At 37.0% G+C, this 15,186-nt stretch overlaps 1 protein-coding gene across 5 annotated transcripts in view; it reads right to left on the bottom strand.

The window, feature by feature from the left end:
• DIAPH2 (diaphanous related formin 2) overlaps positions 1–15,186 on the bottom strand; it is a 197,873-nt gene that overhangs the window by 100,267 nt on the left and 82,420 nt on the right. For all 5 annotated transcript variants that reach the window (XM_071569711.1, XM_071569712.1, XM_071569713.1 and 2 more), the window contains 2 exons: positions 12,891–13,020; positions 1,551–1,674 (listed from right to left, as the gene is read on the bottom strand). In XM_071569711.1, the coding sequence (XP_071425812.1) occupies positions 1,551–1,674; positions 12,891–13,020 (254 nt within the window). The remainder of the gene's footprint in view (positions 1–1,550; positions 1,675–12,890; positions 13,021–15,186) is intronic.

The following is a 15,186-nucleotide window of genomic DNA, read 5'->3' as shown; positions in this document are numbered from 1 at the left end:
CTCACTAAATCATTTGAGTGATGCCAATCACTTTTATAAATAAATATATAGGTAGAAAAAAGACAAAGGGCAAAGCATTTACTCAACACAACTAAAAAATAATTTCTCTAACATGTAAACCAGAGCCATCAAGCTTAACAAGAAAATGTGGTTGTAAAGGTGCATTTCAGCACGTTGGTTTCATTCCTGCCATTTGTGAACAGAGTGGGGCTGACGTGGCAGAGTTCAGCCCACACAGGGGTGACAAGGCAGAGCCCAATTAAAAGGCAATATGAGAGGTTGTTCTGATGGGAATGTATCTCAGGGAAATAATAAGCCTTTTTTTAATAGCAGAACTGATAACTGTGATTACTAGTAGCAAGTCTCTTAACCTTGCAAGTAAGACAAGGTGGAAGAGAATATGCAAGGAATAAGAAACAATTTTCCACTTAGTCAGGAGTTGTCTCCCTTAAGCTACTTTGCCACAGTCTTGTCAGAAACTTAAAATAAATCCATACAGAGAAGATATTAAATATCTTCTTGTGAAATTCTGTCACTGAATCCATTCAGATGGTAAATCCTGCTAAAACTGACTTTCCAAGCACACAGTGGTTGGGATGAGCCCTTCCATACATCCACCTGCTAAACGTGATGAGCAGCTGTGAATGGTTCCTCTTTTTTCCCTCCTTTGAAAAACTCTCAAACCCAAGACTTTTGCAGTGAGAAAGAAAAGATGTCAAAAGAACTATCTGAGCTTTTATAAATGCATAAAATGCCTTGGACTTGGCCACATTCCAAATATATATACATAGAACTGTGCTTTCTGAAAAATAAAATCTATGGATTTCTTTTAAGAAAAAAGGGTTTTTGCTTGGTCTTTGTTGCAGCTTTGTGAGCTTCTTGTATCTATAGTACACTTCACTTGCTACTTTATACTTTTGAGCAAATGTAAAGCTGCCTATATGAAAATTTTGGAGGGGAAGCAAGCTAGACAGACATCATGTGGTATTCTCCCACAGATTTGACTTAGTAGTGGCTAAAGAATCTACAGTCTCTCTTCTCCACAGAAATAAAAGGACAAAATACTTCTGTGTGCAAAAAAATGTAATTGTTTCTCTAAAATGACCCGTTAAACATGAAAACCATTAACAAAATTATATATATATATATAATGCCCTTCAAAAAACACCAACATCTAAAGCTATCAACTTTACTGAAGATATTTTTTCTAAAAATTATTCAACAATAGTTATTATTATGATTCTTTAAGGCAAAAAAAAAAAAAAAACAAAACAGAACACCCAGCCACACTACTATTTTTCTGACTGGCCAATATAACTACTCTCTTCCAGAAACTTCTCTGGTTTCCCCCAGTAAGTCTGATTTTAGATGCTTTAATTCTACTCAGTTCTATCTTTTCTTACACTCAGTGTGTTCTCTGATGCTTTCTTCTCTACTCTAGAACAAAGGCACGGAAGAAAACACTCAAAATCTGTTTTCAAGTGCTGTAAATATTTAACCAGACAATGAGAATGTTCAGTTCACCAGTGAGGACATAAAAAAAGGATATGCTCATCTTTTCTACAAACTTATCGTGCTCATCTTGTGTTTTGGGGAAATTCGTGATGTCATTTTCCAGCCGCTGGATCTGGTGGTTCATGGAATCAAGGCTGCTCTTCAGAGTCTGGGCTGAAACTAAGGAAAAAAGGGACAATGAGTAAAGTTTCCAGACTCCAGAAAGGGTATTAGCAGGGGAAAAAACAATGTCAGCATAAATAGCCTTAAAGAGAATGATTCCATTAAGTAGACCCATATTTTTCTGAATTAGTGCTCATAAAAATCTTGCCCTTCATAAAAATGAAGTGAAAATATCTACTGTAATATCCCAGATCATCATATTTAACATTGAAATGTCACCACTTAATTCTACCATTGGTTCTAATTATTCAATTTCTATTTAAATTTATGGTAAAAATTCTAATATTTCATTCTTTTAAATCTAATTCAAAGATTGAAAACTAACTAGAGTTCAAAGAGATTTTACCTTATTAATGCATGTACTTGGTTAAATGAATGATCTTATTATTAACACATATTTCTGTTACAGGAATGATTTAAGGAATAGACATGGAGGAAAAAAGAAATAAAATATTTTTCTTGTATTAAAATTGAACTGATTTCTAGTACCCAGAGCTGTGAAACCTTGTGTTAATAGCAAAGGTGGGTCTGAATAATAAAAGCTTCTGATAATCAAAAAGAAGTAAAGGACTCAGAGTACAGCACAGAAAAAAAACCAAAGAGGCTGCTCAAAAGAAACCCTTCTCACTGTGTGACAGGCTGCACTAATGCAAGCCATTACTGCTGTAATTTGTATTAAACAACCACTAATTGAGACATCATGTGAGAAATCACAACAGCACAACTGAAGGTGAAGCATTACCACACCACAGAGAAACTCCAGAACAGGAGAAAAAAGTGACAGTCTCTGCAGAGAAGCTCCTGGTGTAATTCAATTACAATTAAATTGTAATATTAAAATTAACTGAATGCCTAATATTGAGTTTTGTGTCATAATCCATGAGATTCACTTCTCATCCTCAGTTTTATCATAAAGAGCAATTTGAGAAACGCTTCCTCTTCATTAAAAGACGCCTTTGAGAACCAAAGTGTGTCTTCCCTTGTCTCCTCTTGCACAGTTTGCAAATCCATGGCCACACAGGCACACAAACCCCTTTCCCCAGGAGCTCTGCAGCATTTGCACCATTCCACCTCCTTCCTCTAAATCCAATGTTTCGAGTGCCCTTCGTTCCAGAGCAAATTTATACTCTCCAAACTCCTCAGCCTTCAGTGACAGAACATTTAATGGGGGCAATTCTCAGCCAGGCAGTGCCAGGAGCAGCTCCTGCTGTGGCACCAGAGGTGACAACATCCAGCAGGGCCTCTGCTCCTCAGCAACACCCAGTCAGTGCCATAGCTTGGGATGGCAAGTGATTTGTCCAAAAATCCCACTGAGGATTGTCTAAAGAACTCTTCATTTTTCTCTTTTATAGTAACTTTAAAAAACTGAGCTGTGACTACGTGATGTTAAAGAGGGGAAGGAATTGAATCGAGATGGCTTGAAAAACAATATATAAGAAATAAAAATCTGGCAAATAAAGAAGCTGTTCCCAGAACAAAAATCAAATTCTCTATTCTGTGTAAGTAACGAGTTGTATGAGCCATAACACCCATTTCACGAGCATGTTCAAATACATAAGGCACCAACACAGCTGTCTTTATCACTGCCATTATCTTGATTTTATTTCCAGTTTTATCAGTTTTATACTGGGTACCAAAGGAACTATTAATCATGTAATCTTAAAATTATAGTGAAGCAGTTTTTAAGCTTAATTCCACTGGGGAGGGAGGGGTGGAATCTGTACTGACCAGAGCACCCTCACGGTTATTAACCTCCCATTCCAGAGTTAACCTTGAAATCAACCACTAAAACAGTCTGAATAATAAACATTAGCAAAGCTTTTAGGTTTAATCATTTGATATTATGGTCAGAAAGGAGCACACATTTTTGCTTGAAATGAAGAACTTGAATTACTGGAATATTTTTATAGGCTGTTCTGTAGTTTGATGGGGAGACAAAACACGGAAGGAAAATGCTACAAGTGCAAAATGGTCCTTTTGTTTGCAAAAAGAAGAGCAGCTGGTAAGAAAATTGGCAACATAACATGAAGTTTATCTGTTTTTAGCAATTTGAAAATATTGAAATGCACGACCACTTAGCAAGAGCAGTTTATTTTTTGTCTGAAAATTAAAAGTGCAATGAAATTCAGCACGCAATGACAAATAAATCTTAACCTTTGTGATTAAAATGGATGGAAAGTGTTCTCAATAACTCTGTTCTATAAAACTAAGCTCAAAAATTACTGGATTAGGTGCATATTGCCTTTGAAAGTATGAAGGAACTCTACCCAAGCAAGAAGGCTGCATCCTATGGCTGTGCTTGCCATAACCAACTTCTGTGTTCAGACTCTATCAGGAAAGCAAGAGAAGATGCAATTTTGTTCACTTTCTTTTTGCCTAGCCCAGGAAAATGTTCAAGTTTCTGTTCAAACAATTTATGAAGTTGTTGTTCTGCAAGACAAACTTAACAAGATGACAGAACAGGAAACACATATATATACACTACAATAAAATATCTGCATTTCCTCCCATAAACACTTTTATTAGTGATTTACTACTTCAGTAATGCGTAGAGGAGGCAACATGAATTCCTTTTACTTTCAGTGAAAATCATGCAAATTTCTTAAAACTCCTGAAAGGTTTTAATTTATGAAAGCATAAATTCCACTTGCAGCAAAAGCCATTTCTTTAAAACCTTTTCCAAATGCACATACTAAACAGCCTGTCCCACTCTAAGCTGGGGCTCACAAGACAAAGGCTTGTTCACCTTCGATTTGCCCAACATTCCACATGAAAATTAGGCACCTTAGCAGAACCAGTCTAAAAAATCTACATGAAAGGTTGTGTGCCACTGAAGACCAAACACTAACACTGTGCAGGGACTGTTACTGGGAAAGTCTCTCTACAACAGCCAATCCAATATTATCCCATTTAATGTTGCAGCAGGAGAGAACAACCAACTAAATCCAATATACAAATATCTGATTTCAAGGTAGGAACTATGAGGCAAACAGAGAAAATGAGGAAAAAGATGGGAAAAATCAAACCCAGCAGCAGCAAAAACCTGCCCATAACCCCCAAAAACTGAAGGATGAGCAGACTACAAAAAAAAGAAAGCAGCCTAGAAGATGCCTGAACATTTATCTCCTTGTGGTAGCAGCAAAGATAAAATATTTGCCACATTTCAAAAGTAAAACAAATAAACAACCCACCTCACCACCCTCACAACTCTACAGGAGAATGAAGATCCCCCTCTACAATGGAAAGGTCAGCATTCAAGAAAGGGGAAAGTTTGAGAAGTCAAAAGAAAGTCAAATTTGCTGACACAGGGCACAGTGGAGACAGAAGGTATAAGTGAGTTTAGAAAAGGGTTATTTGGATTCCTATACAAATGTTCAGGAACATATCCAAAGGAACAGGCAGGGATGTGACACTTAACATGTCTCTGAGAACACAGACGTGGACAGAGGGAAACAGCCTGGAGGAACCGCAGTGTTCTCCCCAAACCACATGGTTAAAAAACCCACATAAACCCCAAAACCTACATATGGACCCACCTTCAGGGCCAAAGGAAGAAAAAAAGACAGCAAGATTCCACAGCCTGTACCAAACTGGCCCCTGGTTCAGCCCTAAGAAAAGGCTGATTTGCAGAGAGCACCTGCAGCTCCAAGGTGGAAAGAAATGTGTGTACCTCAAAGCTCTGTGAAAAAAGGATTTATGAGACAGAGAACAAATCCAGTACTAGAAGTTAAACATGCATGTTTCAATTCACTACAGCATTGTCTCACAGAACCACTGCAACATATACAACTAACATGAACAAGGTGAGGATGAAGTGATGCTCATTAATATATTGTCCAGATTATTTTTTATGTCAGTGGAAGACTAATACAAGCACTTAGATCTATCAATATTCTTTCTGCACAAGTACTGAATAAAACCGAGTTAATCATGCATCATTACATCTGTGACTGATTAAAAGATGATTTTGTATATTATTATTTATTAATAATAGAAATCCACAGTCACTGAAGGATGGCATAATGCTATTTTGATGTGAAAGGTGATAAGAATTTCCTTCATTTTATTATTTTTCCTATATTAATTGCACCCCAGCCCTATCCACTTTTTTTGGAGAGGGCAGTTGCACAGTCTGCACGCTAAGGAAGGGCCAGTGAGAGCCTGCTTTAGTCCCAGAAAACGCTCCCAGCAGTTAATCCCCTGTTGATGTCGAACACTGGCTGTCCCTGTAGTCAGGCTAAGCATTTTGTACTTACAGTAATACAGTAACAGCACCAAAGGGCAGACTAATCCTTTCTAAAATAAGATTGCATCAGACTAAGAGTCCTGCCCATAAAAAGAGCTGAAATGATACATTTTGATTAGGCACAGTATCACTTGCAGAAGGAATTTAAAGGGTCTCTGATCATGGTGCACAGCTGGGATGGCCATGTCCACGGTTAGCAAAAAACTCCAAATTGAGAGCCAACAATATAAATTACTGCAGTAAGAAAGCAAGCCAGTATGAAGCAAATGAACCTGTGGATTTTTAAGTCTAGACAGTATTTGTACCATAACTGCATTCTGAGCATACTAATGACTATTTATTTCTTGCTGCCTGAGGGCAGAGGGAAGTAGTTTTTCACAAAAGATTGAAAAGCAGTTTGAGGGGAAATGGGTGAGCAAGTACATAATCTCCAGGAATTACAATCATTGATTACTCAATTCATAGCAAGTAAGTTTCTATTTATTAAGGCAATAAATGTTGTGTTACAGTTGGGTGAGCAGTGCTGCTGCAGCCTCACTGAGGTCTGGGAGGGGCTCAGTGGACACGGGGATGTGCATCCCAGAGCAAGGCTGTACACGTGTGTGAGGACATAGATCCATGTGGACTGGGATAAACACATCTCACAGGGAAATACACACATGGATACATTTATGTATCTAGTTTTGTGTGATACAGGTGTCCCATGGGAACTCACACATGTGTGTATAGGTATATACATTAATGTGTGTATACACAGGTTGGGTATCAGGAAGAAGTTCTTTACAGAGAGTGGTCTGGCACTGGAATGGCCTGCCCAGGGAGGTCGTGGATTCTCCGACCCTGGAGGTTTTTAAGGTGAGACTGGACATGGCACTCAGTGCCATGATCTGGTAATCAATGTGGGGTTGGATTAAGGGTTGAACTTGATGATCTCGGAGGTCTCTTCTAACCCAACTGATTCTGTGATTCTGTCATCTGTGCTGTATCTGTGCCATGCAAAACAACTCACATTTGAAGCTTCATGGTTGAACTCTAAAGCAGTACAGCTCCCTTAGTGTGTTATCTCTCAAGTAATTAACATGGAAAGAAAAATTAAATTGGAGATAGCATATCCATTATTTCCTTTATCAGAAATGAGGTCTTGGCTACATGTCAGTGTGACAGACCTAGAACAAACTTCAACAGTAAAAATAACTCTATATTGAAATGCTTTAGCCAGGAAGGACACTGAACTTAATCATTAAATGTCCTGAAGAATAAACCAGAGGAACAGTCAAGACAGATGGGATCAAATCAAGCCTACTATTCTGAGCTACACATTTAACAAAACTTAGGCAGAAGTAAAGAAGTATTCAAAAGTGCATAATGAGGCTAACAGTATCAAAATTTCAAAGTAAAAATGCAACTATGCTAAAAGAATTATTACTAAGTTCCTAAGCTCAAAAGAAATGTTATAACTGCTTACAGGATGGAGCTTTAAACACTTTGGGGTCAAAGGGGAAAAACAGAGACTATCTTAACTAGCACAGGCACGTAGCCATCCTCCTCTTCTAAAAAATGGGAAAGGTTTCTGACACAAGGTTCTCATGATTAGCAATCAAACCACTTCCAGAGGTGCAACAACTTTGCTCACAGCAATGGCTGTGCAAATTGAACACCAGATAAGGAGGAAAAGAAAGAAGAAAGTGCCATTTTGGAGCTTTCACCTCTCTCTAGTGGCTTGCATTAAGGCATTCTCAATGGATTGCAGAACTTAAGAAAATATTTAAAGTAATCTTCCATTCTGAATTAGCTTAACTACAGCCAGAAATTCTTAAATGCTTTCATTTCTTTAATAAGCAACAGCCCATGAGAGTCATTTGGACTATTCTTTCATTTTGCCCTTGATATTTACACTTCAGGGAGAGAAGTGGAGCCTTAAAATGCAAGTCATACATAAAGCTATTTAATGAAGAATCCAAATTGTAGCTTCCAAATGTAGCTTCAGAATCCAGAACTACCATGATCCTGCACACCATTTATTACACATTAGATGACAGAAACAAAAAAATCCTCAAAATCTTCACAGACTGGCAAAATTCTACAAGTAATTCTGCAGAGTGTAAGCCAATCCAGAATTCCACCGAGTCTCCAACAAGTTACCTTTCCAAAATTACTCCTTGGAACTACAACACAGAAACTGTCTGTGAAGTTTCTGTCTCTCCTCACTGAAACCTGTCAGGGAGGGAGGACACGTCTGTCACAAAACTTTTAATGAGCTGATGCACAACTACCACCAATATGGTGATGCTTTATGCAAATACAAGAGTGGAGTGAGAGAAAGGAGCTTTCCAGTACTTGATCCACCTGACTGTGTATTTACTGCAGTCAGGAAAACACACGGAATGTTCCTGCCACTCCAATGTTGCAGTTGATGTGAGTGAACACAATGACAGACGTCTCTGTACAGTGCAAGTTGTATCGTGATTATGATGTAAAATGCCAACTTCAGATTCTATTAGGGAGAGAAAAGTCACAGATGCAGCATTAACTTTCTCGTGCCAGAAGGCATTGTCTGTTTTATACCCACTAATGTGCCAGATTGGGCAAAATCTGTTTCAGCCATTTAAAGTGTGCAAGGTGGAAAACACTGCAGATCTCTTTGTTAAAACACAGTTTCTTCTACTGCAACAAACTATCAAACTTTTGTTTGACACATAAATGGCTGCTACTTATGAGTATGTTTTAAATTGCTACACTTCAAAGTGACAATGGCACAGAAAGTTTTAAAATATTTCCCCCATTCTAAGCTTAAGGCATTAAATCACAATGAAGTACCTGTATAAAATTTTCAAATTAGTATTTTATTACAATATTTGTAACAATATATTAAGTACATACATGTTTGCATCCCACAGTGCTTTTGATTGCTAATGGCCTTTCTAGAGAGATACCTCAACCATCAGAACCATATGCTTGCAAATTAAAGAAATAAATTCCAGTGTCAATATGAGTGAGAAATCTGTGTTCCTGTTATTAGTACTTTTTAGTTCATTACACAGACCTAATTCAAGGCATCTTTCACTTGATTTTACTCAGAATGCCCTCTGCTTCTTTTAACAACATTTTAAAAGAATTAAGAAGTGGCACACTTTTATATCAGATATGGAATTCAGTATGTTAAGTGCCCAAAAAAGCTCTTGTTACTTCTGAAAGAGCCTATTGTTTTTTTCATATACATAGATATATAAAATATATACCACATACATAGTAAAGCTCAACTGGATATGACTTTACACAGCCCAGAAACTCCCATTCTTGGCAGACAAAGAAAGCAGATAACAGGGACCTGTTGAACTTCAGAGGAGCTGGATATGATGTTCAATGAATAAAGACAAAGTTATGTTTTATTTTCATGTTTTATTATTTACTTGCACCATGCTTAAACCATGAACTCTGATTTAAAACTGTTGCAATTTGAAATTAAGTTGTTCTCATAAAATACATAACTAATTTATTTCAATCATCCTAATTTTGTGTGTTACCTATTTCATTTTTATCATTTCTGAGGGGCTCAACACCAGAGGAGTTTCAAGTTAAAATATATATTTCTTTTCTAAGGAATTCCAAATTATACTTTTAACAACATGACTGGGTCTAGAAATCCCAGATATGCTACCTGACTTGTCAGGTACTTTTGTTTTGAAATTTTTCTTTACTGAACTCCAAAAAGGGATAGGAATTTGTCAGGTATTTAATAAAAATCACAGATTATAAACTAGCAGGAGCAATGAAAAGCAATAACTGGAATAACAAGTGAACAAGGCAGAGACATAAATAAAAGGCTTTGCAGAGTTTCAAAGGGAACAAGAGGAAAGCACTGAAGACCAGGGAAAGAGAAGGGACTATCACTGCCATCAAAGAATGCAGTTGGGCACAATCCTGTGATTTTTGTGCTGGTTTGCCTTTCAAACAATCTGCTTCAAGGAAGAAGAAATGCTTTTCCAATGATCTCCATAGTTAATCAGTTTGGCCTTTGCTTATACTTTCCAGAATAAAACTGTTTCTTAATTTATTTTTTCCTTTTCATAAACCTCTAGGTTGATCTTCCATCTTTAAAAAGATCAAATATTTTATTATACTTAATATCAGATTATTGAAGATTTTAGTACACACATGGGCAGTTCATCTAATCCCATTGACCCTTTCATATTAAAATCCAGTTTTATGCTTTATCTGCTATTTGTTAAAAAAAAATGAAAAAAATCAGCTGTTGTTCAGATGCTGGTTCTTTATTCTTGGATGAAAATTAAAGCTAAAGAGGACTTAATTTTTATTTAAGTGGAACTGAGAATATGCACCCAAGATTTAAAAGAAGTTCAACGTTTTAAGTCTGGCATTCAGAATGTTTTGTACTGTTCAAACCACGAGGCTGCCTCCTGACTAAAAAGTAAGATGATACATCTCAAGTAATCAGATTGTCATCTGTTTAGCTCATATTTTGTTATTTAAAATTCATGCAGAGCTAATATTTGCTGGTAAGTTTTCTTCTATTTTATGTATAACTAACTGATGCCAATGTTCTCCTATCCAGCCAATTTATTTCAAAAGAGGCTTCCCACAGGAAAAATAAACCTGTCCAACTCCAAACCCATTGGTTTATAAACCACCAAACAATAACTAGGAAGAGAGAATCTCTTCCACGCAAAGCACGTGAACTTCCTGCACAGAAAACACAGCACATGTGACAGAGCAGATGAACATTACAATTAACAAACCCCAAGGAGTACCATGGGGAACAGTTGAAGCAACTTGCACATATCATGTTTATTCTGCCAAAAATCTGCTCTGCTACAGAAAGCAAAGAAAGGCTGAAAGGGAAGTTTTGGTCATTAAAACTGAACAGTAATTTATGCTCTGCTACAAGTCAGCACTGTTTATAGGAACTGTATTGAAATCTTATGGAATGGAACAAATCTCACAGCAATAAAATCATTTTCATATGCATTCTAAGCATCAGGATTATTAGCAATTTTGCTCCCATTAATATGCTTTCTCTGTTCAGGATGCTACAGCTTAACCTAACTTGACTGACTCTTCTGGTTTAATTCTTGGAGTCAACTTCCAGAATATCAGAGGCTTTGAATCACACTATAAAAATCTCAAAGCTTCAAGGTCAAGTGTCAGCCACAGAAGAAAATTCATAAAAGACCATCAAAAATGGCTGGTAAACCATAAGACTTTATAAAGAAAGGAAGAAGAAGATTAAACTTAAAAAGTCACCTCCATAAAAGAATTATCAAGCAGTAGAAAACATTTTTGGAATTTAGATAAGATGCCAAACTGCTTCTTGCATAATTATACTTAATAACTAATGTTACTCCACCATAGAGTCAGAATATGCTGAGTTGGAAGGGACCCACAAGGATCATCAAGTCCCACTCCTGGCCCTGCACAGGACACTCCAAGAGTCCCACCATCTGCCTGGGAGCACTGTCCAAATGCTTCTTGGGCTCCATCAGGTTGGTGCTGTGCCCACTGCCCTGGGGAGCCTGTTCAGTGCCCAACCACCCTCTGGGGCAAGAGCCTTTTCCTACAATCCAAGCAGACCCCATCTTGATACAGCTCCTTGCCATGAAGGCTGGTCCACACTGTCCACACAGCAGGGCTCAGGCAGCAGCAGCCAGCTCTGTGCTCCTTCAGTGTGCACCTTTATTCAAATATCAGGTACATTCAGGATTGTGATGGACAAGGTCTCTCTCCAGTCTCTACCCTGCATTAAAACACTAAAGCATCCTCAACTCTGTCCAGAAGATCAGTTCCATTATTCTATGCCAATGAAGAATCCGGGAAGAAAGTGAGGCATGGAGACATTTAATCAATAGGAATAAAATTCAGTTTATATGCAGGGAAAAAACCCAACATGGAACAGCACATGCAAAGACTGGGGTTTTTGCTGAGAAACAGAAAAATAATGGTATGATGAAGACACATAACACTGAAGAAGTCTGAGAGGAAATAACAGCAAAGTTTGGTTGATTGATGAACTATTCCCCAAGTCCTTGGGGAAACGAGTTCTGCTCTCACTAGGCAGGAGTTTGAGAGAGAAGGACACAAACTGAAAGCAAATGATGGCCTAATTAAAAAAGTATCTATCTAACAGCTAATCACTTCACTGAAGACAGACACTGACTGATAACACTGAAAAAAAGAGGCAAAAATTTGCAAGAGGAAACCTTGATAGAGCTAGTGGAAATGTGTATCCAACTTCTTCTCCCCTCTCTTTTCCTTTGTATTCTTGTGCTCCCCCAAGTATTTATCTTCTGATGAATCATGAATGCCCAGTCAAAATAAAAGTTTGTGTTATCTTCATCAAGCACTATCACCTACCTTCACCTGTGGTGATTCAGCAACAAGTGTGCCAAGCACAGCCTATTCCACATGAAAAATGGCCAGCAAAGCAACTGAGCTTTCTATCACATTCACCAGCCTATGCTGCTGACTGACCAAAAGTAAAGTCAGTATTAATCATTGACTGTGTAGCACAATTAAACTATATATACTTCAATACAGCCTGGCATTTTTACAAAGTATATTTGTTGTTCTCTACCAAGTGTTGAAACAAGAACCATGCTCTGTGAGAATGCACATGCACACACACAGTGCTCACTCTCAAGCTACAAGACTTGAAAGGCTTAATAGTAAACTAAACATTATTATACTGCTGATGTGACTTTTTTAAGTACCTCACTGAAATACACTCCATTATTTTCACAATGTACTTAAGAAGAAGAGGAGTTGCTTTATTACTGTGTTTTTCCTCCTCACTTCTTCTCAGGTCAATAAGTACCAGAAATCCACACACAATCCACATGGATTATCAATGCTTACAGGTTACATAACCCTACACTCTCAAATGAAATGTTGCAAGCATTTAATGTCAAAGCAAACAACTTACTACCTTTAGGTGCTTTATCTATTTGCTTACCTTTACTTGCACTCTCAACATGCTGCAATTCATCAGGAAATTTTAAAATGTCTCGGTAATTCTCCTCACAGATTTCTGCTAGAAAATGCAACAGGGTTGTTTTCTGATCTGCTGACTTGGTATCTCGAATCTAAAAAGTGAACACAGGAGAAAGCAAAGAAAAAAAACAACAATTTTTTTAGTAAAATGTTTAAATGAAGTGAATATTGCAGAGGCAAAATCATAAGCAAAAAGTTACATACACTGGTTGCCTGCAAATGAGATAAATACTTTAAAAAAATTAAATTTCTTGAATTCTTCATAATTTAAGGCTTTAAATGGAACCTACCCTATGCAGTATTTGTTAAAAGAATAATTAATTTTGATGAGAACAAAACCTGAAGACAGTCCATAGTTCTGAGGTTTTAGCATTGCCAGTTCAGAACACTCACTGTGACAAAAAGTAGCTGTGAACGGAGATGAAAGAGAACAGAACTGAGTTCATTCCTTCAATGCCACAACTCCCTAATCTCTAAAGGAATCTCTCTGAAATGCTGCATAGCTGGACATCATGCTAAGAGTCAGAATTTGCACTTTGACCAGTCAAGTTAAAGTAATTCCTTTTTGTAAATCCACAAGTTCATCTTGAATCGTAAACAAGCTGCTTTAGGCTAAAGACTTTGAGACAGATTCTATACAGACACATGAAATAAATGTACCCCTTCTTACTAGAATAGAGAATGACAACACAAAAGGTAATCCTGACTGCAGGTAAAGAAATGATAATACATCCAGTTTTATTTATGAAAAGCTGCAGGAAAACTGCACAACGTGAAGTAACAGGTAACTGCATATTTTCATCGTCCTCTCAACTGCAGAGACACTTTTTAGTGGTCTAAAATAAATCATTATTCTAGGAAATATATAGGCTATTGGAGAACAGAGTCTTGAGTGCATTAACTTCTGGAATCAGTTTCTTATTAAAGAAAGAAATCTGAAATAATTGTTAAAATATGGGGCCAGTGGCAAGTTTCCAAGTGGACTTGTGGCTAAATCCCAGGGCAGAGTGGGACTGAGACCAAATTTCTTAGTTTGTCCATTTTTATACAGATAGAAAGAATAAATGTATGAGTTGATTGAAGATCTAGTGGAAGTAGAGATTTCCTCTTATTCACAAAGGCAACAGAGCAGGTGCACATCAGAGTTGCAGAGGAGTTTCCTTCACTTAACATGGAGAACTGTATTACAGATACAACTGTATTGTGAACAGTTGTTTTAACAGCAGTTCACTCTCATCTAGTCCAGTTCTCATATAGAAGCAAGCTACAACATACACAACAAATGAAATAAAGGATTTATTTAAGAAGAATACATAAATGTGTGTGTAAAATCTCCTATTTGTTTTCTCATTCTCTAAATCACTTGAAGTTCTAATTCTATAATCCTCATGACAGGCGTGCCATCGATGTTCAATTTAATAGAGGCCTTTCAGCTTTAGGGATTACCCTGTTAAGAATAAATGAGTGCAGAGGAAAAACAGGCTTTTAAAAATATAAGGTATTTAGGCAATTAAGAAAGCAATTTAATTCATACCAATTCAGCGATTAACAACTAAACAATGCTCAGTAATGGTATGCAGTTAAAGGGGTTTAATGTGTTACATACACAGAAGTTCTTCTGACTTAAAAAAAACCCAAACAAACATAGATTTAGTGGCTAAACATCTGCACGGAAAAAAAGAAATTGCATTTCAATTTGCCTGTGAACAACAGTAGTGGGATTTGCAGTCTTTGATCTCTCTGACATCATCAAGTGGATAAAGCACTTTTTTTCTAAATTGACAAAATTATTTTGCTTTCAAATTACAAGAGAAACATGTTTTGTCACCACCAGCAACATCATATCAACAAGAGTCAGTAGTAGCACCTGCTGAGTGGTTTAAACCTGGAGTAAACACATGGGTCAAATTCACTTCTTTGGCCCAATCATAATCATGTCTCTACTACATCCATCCTAATTTTCAGCACAATGGACAGAGATAGCTCTGTCTCATATTTAGAATAAAAATATATACTTGAAAAATCAAATTTTAAGCCTATCAGCATAATGACAAGGAAGACAGGTGGGCCTTGAGCATAGTTTAGCACATACTATTTAAATATGAAAATAGAAACTAAAGGTAGGAAATGGAATGTTAAGAACAGCAAAGTTGTGTCTTTGCAGTCTCTGTATTCACACACTATTCAATCATACACACTTTTTTTCATATAAATGCAATACTTGCTATATTCAGCATCTTCATTTGCAGTAATTTTGC

Source organism: Pithys albifrons, chromosome 14 (assembly GCF_047495875.1).
Source record: "Pithys albifrons albifrons isolate INPA30051 chromosome 14, PitAlb_v1, whole genome shotgun sequence".
In the NCBI taxonomy this organism is placed as follows: domain Eukaryota; kingdom Metazoa; phylum Chordata; class Aves; order Passeriformes; family Thamnophilidae; genus Pithys; species Pithys albifrons.
The sequence above is the reverse complement of the archived record's forward strand: the minus strand, read 5'-3'. Positions and strand labels throughout refer to the sequence as shown.